At 55.2% G+C, this 4,447-nt stretch overlaps 1 protein-coding gene across 1 annotated transcript; it reads right to left on the reverse strand.

Annotated features, from left to right (window-relative positions):
• Nucleotides 1-938: 938 nt before the first annotated feature.
• SERTAD1 (SERTA domain containing 1) lies at nucleotides 939-3,957 on the reverse strand. Its single transcript, XM_006096732.3, has 2 exons — nucleotides 3,827-3,957; nucleotides 939-2,025 (listed from the first exon to the last, which is right to left on the reverse strand). The coding sequence occupies exon 2, from the start codon at nucleotides 2,020-2,022 to the stop codon at nucleotides 1,282-1,284; it is 741 nt and encodes a 246-aa protein (XP_006096794.1). The 5' UTR covers nucleotides 2,023-2,025; nucleotides 3,827-3,957; the 3' UTR covers nucleotides 939-1,281.
• Nucleotides 3,958-4,447: the final 490 nt, after the last annotated feature.

Genomic DNA, 4,447 nt, shown 5'->3' on the forward strand with positions numbered 1-4,447 from the left:
GCGGCGCGGACACTCGGCGCTGGGCCGCCGTCCCTTCGCTGCAGGCAGGCAGGCAGGTGGCCGCAGCTCGCTGGGCCCTGGGTTTCTTTCTTGAAGGAGAGCAGGGACGCCTGCCAGTTCGGCCAAGCCTCCAACCCAGTGGCTTTATTTCCGAGCTACCTGTTAGTGCCCAAATTCAGATTTGAGACCTGGAATTTTATTTATTTTTCTTTTTAATATATATATATATATATATTTATTTCAGAGAGTAAGGGAGAGGGAGAGAGAGAAACATCAATAATGAGAATCATTGATCGGCTGCCTCCCGTACGCCCCCCCCACTGGGGACAGAGCCCACAATCCCTGCAGGTGCCCTGAAGGGAATCAACCTGTGACCTCCTGGTTCATAGGTCAATGCTCAACCACTGAGCCACGCCCGGCCAGCTGGGCAGGAATTTTATTTTTAAAAAGTTGCTGGAGTCTCCCTTTCTGTCACCGTTTTCCTGGAGAGCTGCCTCTGGGTGCTCCTTGGAGAGGCTCCATCCGGCCTCCAGCTTTGTGCTTTTCTTTCTGGCTTATTCTCTTGCCCCCACCCCCAGCCCCCAAAACACACAGGTAAGGACTAGACTTCATTATTGAAAGGTGGCCTGGGCTCCTCTGCGTCCACAACCAGGATGTACAGGCACCAGAGAAACCTGGCTAAGCACCTTCCGGGGGGTTCTCAGGCCAATAAAACGGTAAAGCTCATGGTTTGAAACCCACCTCAAGTGATGACTTACTTCCTGGAGCCTGTTCTCAGCTGTGAACCGGGGATAATGGAAATGCCCATCTTGTTATGAGTAAATGAGTTCACACATGTCAAGTGCCTGGAGCTGTGCAGTACACAGTCCAGAGCCAATAAACGTTAAAGGTTATTCTCTCACCCTTGCCTTAGCCCAGAGACAAAGAAACATACAGACTTATTTCCAAGGACTGGTTTTTAATTTCAAAAAACTGGTTGGGGTCTCTTTCCACATCAGGGAGAACCATATTCCAGGCTACGACCTCAGGGGAGTCAGCCCAGCACTAGGCCTGGTCCAATCACAATCCAGCCACCGAGCCCTGTCATTCCATCATGAGGGCTGATCCCAGACTCCGCCCATCAGTCTAAGAGAAGGGACCAAGGTGAAGCTGCCCATGACTGATTCTGTCTCTCTGAAGCCCCCATCTCTGTCCTAGGGGAGCCAGCCGTGTCTTTCCAAGGAGAGTTGGCTCAGCCATCAACTCTCAGTTTAGTCACCAGACACCCTCCCAGCCCTGCGGTCAGCGTCCTGGCCCCGGTGGCCGCTCCAGTGCCTGTGTGCCCACCAGCACGTCCATGAGGTAGTCCAGCTCAGTGTCCTTCAGCTCAGTCTCCTTTAGCTCCGGGGTGTCCTCCTTGCCTGACCCATCTTCAGGGCCAGGTTTAAGGCCCTCAGAGGCCGGCGCCCAAAGTTCACTGTCGTACATGGAGGTGTCGATGTCCTCAAACAGGCCCTCGAGCCCATCGTCTAGCAGACAGCCAGTGGCTGGGTCCAGCAAGTCCAAGGAACCCAGGCTGGGTGGGGCTCCCCCAATGGGGCGGCCCTGTGGCCCCTCTTCTGCCAGGGGCTGGGGTGCCTGGCTCAAGCCCTCAATATGGCTGAGGTCCTCCAGGAGGCTGGCCATGGATGCTGAGAGGGCGGCGTCTGAGCTGGCTAGCAGGCTGTCAGCCATGCCAGGAGCTGCAGGCAGGCTGGGCACAGGCGGCAGGGCAGCTGTGGGCACCATGGATGCCTGGATGCGCCGCAGAGTGTTCACTACCAGCACAAGGTGCCGCAGGTCTGGCTCACTCTGCCGCAGGCTGTGGTGGAGCTTGAGCACTGAAAGGTCAAAGAGAGAACTGGAGGCCACGGCCGGGGGCGCCTGTGCCACTGCTGGGTGGTCAGAATCCAGCCACCAGGTATCCACTGCCAGGGCTTCCTTCTCCTCCTCCTCCTCCTCCTCCTCCTCCTCCCTCTTGCGCTTCAAGCCCTTGCTCAGCATCCTCTGTGGGGAGGGAAGAGTCACTGAGTTATGGAAAGCCAATGTTAAGTTCAAATCCTGGCTCTGACGAATGCTGTGAGACCTTGGGCAAGTCACTTAACCTCTCTGGGCCTACGTTTTCTTAGGGAATCTTTAAGATATGAATGATATTAATATCTACATCCTAGAATTGTTTTGAGGAGTATATGAGATAATATACAAAAACACTATGCCCTGGCTGGTGTGACTCAGTTGGTTGGAGAGATGTCTCGTACACCAAAAGGTTTCGGGCTTGATCCCAGGTTGGGGCATGTACTGGAGACAATTGATATCTCTCTCTCTCTCTCTCTCTCCCTTTCTCTCTCTCTGGAATCAATGGAAACAAACCCTTGGGTGAGGATTAAAACAACAACAACACTACAACAGTGCCTGGTATATAGCAGTTTCTCATATGAATAAGTACTATTATTAATAACTATTATAATTTATTTCTTCAATGAACCATATGAAGTGTTCAATATTCAACCTTATTTTTTTTTTTTTTTACTTACAAAAGGGGCTGTAAGTAAAATGGTTTAATCTAATATTTATTGAGTACCATGCATTAGGCAATAAACTAACAAACACAGGAAATGTACAGCTGGTGCTAGGAAGTTCTGGGGAGTGATCAAGGAAGGCTCCTCTGAGGTGAGCCCTCAAGCATGAGGAGTCCCGAGAAATAACCAGGGGGAAACAATCTGGGAAGAGAGAACAACAGCAAAGGCAAAGAAAGACCCTGCCTGAGGCAGGATGAGCTTCAACTGAAAGAAAAAAAAAAAAAGAAAAAAAAAAGGACCAGTGAGGTCAGTACACAGAAGTGACAAGAGTAGGAGTGGGGAGGGGGGGTAGGTGGGTGGCCGAGACAAGCTGGGATTTTATTGTGACTGTGGTGGGAAGTCACTGAGGGGGTTTAGCAGGGGGAGAGTGGTGGTGTGGATTGATGGGGTTTCCAGAAGCTCCCCCTTGGCTACTTCAAGGAAGATGGGGGTGTGGAGAGAAGGGGGAAGAGATCCATTCGGAGGCTACTGCACTCTTCGGGATGAGAGATGACGGTGGTTTGGAGTAGAAGATGGTACGTAATGGATATGGAAAAAAGTTGGTCGATTCAGGATTTATTTGGGAGGCAGAGTGGACGGAGCTTGCCAGGAAATCCTGATGGGCACGGGGATCACTTTGAGCAGTAAGAGGCCCTACACTTCCCTCTGGTCTCCTGGCAGCCGGCAGGTCCAGTCCCCGGGCCCTTGTCCAGCAGGACCTTAACCCCTCACACTACTCAGAACTCGGTCCTCGCCTCCTTTCCCGCAGACCTGGAGTCCCAAACCGCAGGAATTTAGCCCCCTACCCCGACTCCGCCCCCCCCCCCCCGGCCCCGCCCCCCCTAGGGGAACAAAGGGGGAAGTTCCCCGGGGGTTCCGGGCCCTTTAAACCGGGGACCATCCATAGCCCCGTGTCCCGGCTGGTGCCATCCCGAACACGGAGGCCGCGCAGGCCGTGGTCCCGGGCGGGCTGTTGGGCGCTCTCTGCCTCTCTCGCTACCGGAAGGAGTGGAGGCGGCTCCTCCAGAAGCGGCGGCGGAGGGGGGTGAGTCACGCAGCCGGAGCCAGAGAGCCGGCTCCTCCGCCCCCTTCTGGGGCTGCGGCGTGATTCACCCGGCCCGGCCGAGGCGGACGGCGCTTAGAGTCCAGCATGTTTCCGTCCTGGCAGACCCGGGGATCGAACCTGCCACAGGCCCCGCTCCTGGTACCCCTTCTTTCCCTACCCAGACCCCTTCCCTTCATTTACATACCCAGTCACCAGCTGCCAATCAGAAGGAAAAGGGAGCCACCCGCAGCCAATCAGGAAGCGGCGGCGGCACCATCGCTCGCTGGCTCTCCTTCAGCGACCGGTGCCTGGGTCGGGAGACGCAGTTCTGACTCCGGCGCAGGACTCCCGGCGCCTGACTACTAATAGGGACCGCCCCCTCCGTGCGGACCGCCCTCCACCCGGGATTGGCCCTTCGGCGACGGGCGGAGCCTGTGGGCGGGTTCCCGGGAGGGGAGCTTGGCTTCAGGGCGCATGCCCTGGCGGCTGCAAGAGGGGAGGGGAGAGGGGGAGGCTGCTTGCCCTGGCAGTGACAGGGCGGGGTGTTTAGCCTTCCAAGGTGCGGACCCCTCACACCTACCCATGCACCTGCCAAACCCCGCAAATGAGCTTCTTACGCACCCGGCCCAACAGGGGATCTACGCTCTAGGCCAGATCGGCCTCGGTTCAAATTCGAACTCACCACATGATGTGTGACCTTAGGAAGTCTTGACCTATCTGAGCCACATGAAGTCTGTTAAATGGGGATCTTCTTGCTTACCTCTTACAAAATTAAAATAAGATCGTGTCTATAAGAGAAGAGCACTGTACCAGACTCAGCAACTGC

This window comes from Myotis lucifugus, unplaced genomic scaffold (assembly GCF_000147115.1).
Source record: "Myotis lucifugus unplaced genomic scaffold, Myoluc2.0 scaffold_185, whole genome shotgun sequence".
NCBI lineage: Eukaryota > Metazoa > Chordata > Mammalia > Chiroptera > Vespertilionidae > Myotis > Myotis lucifugus.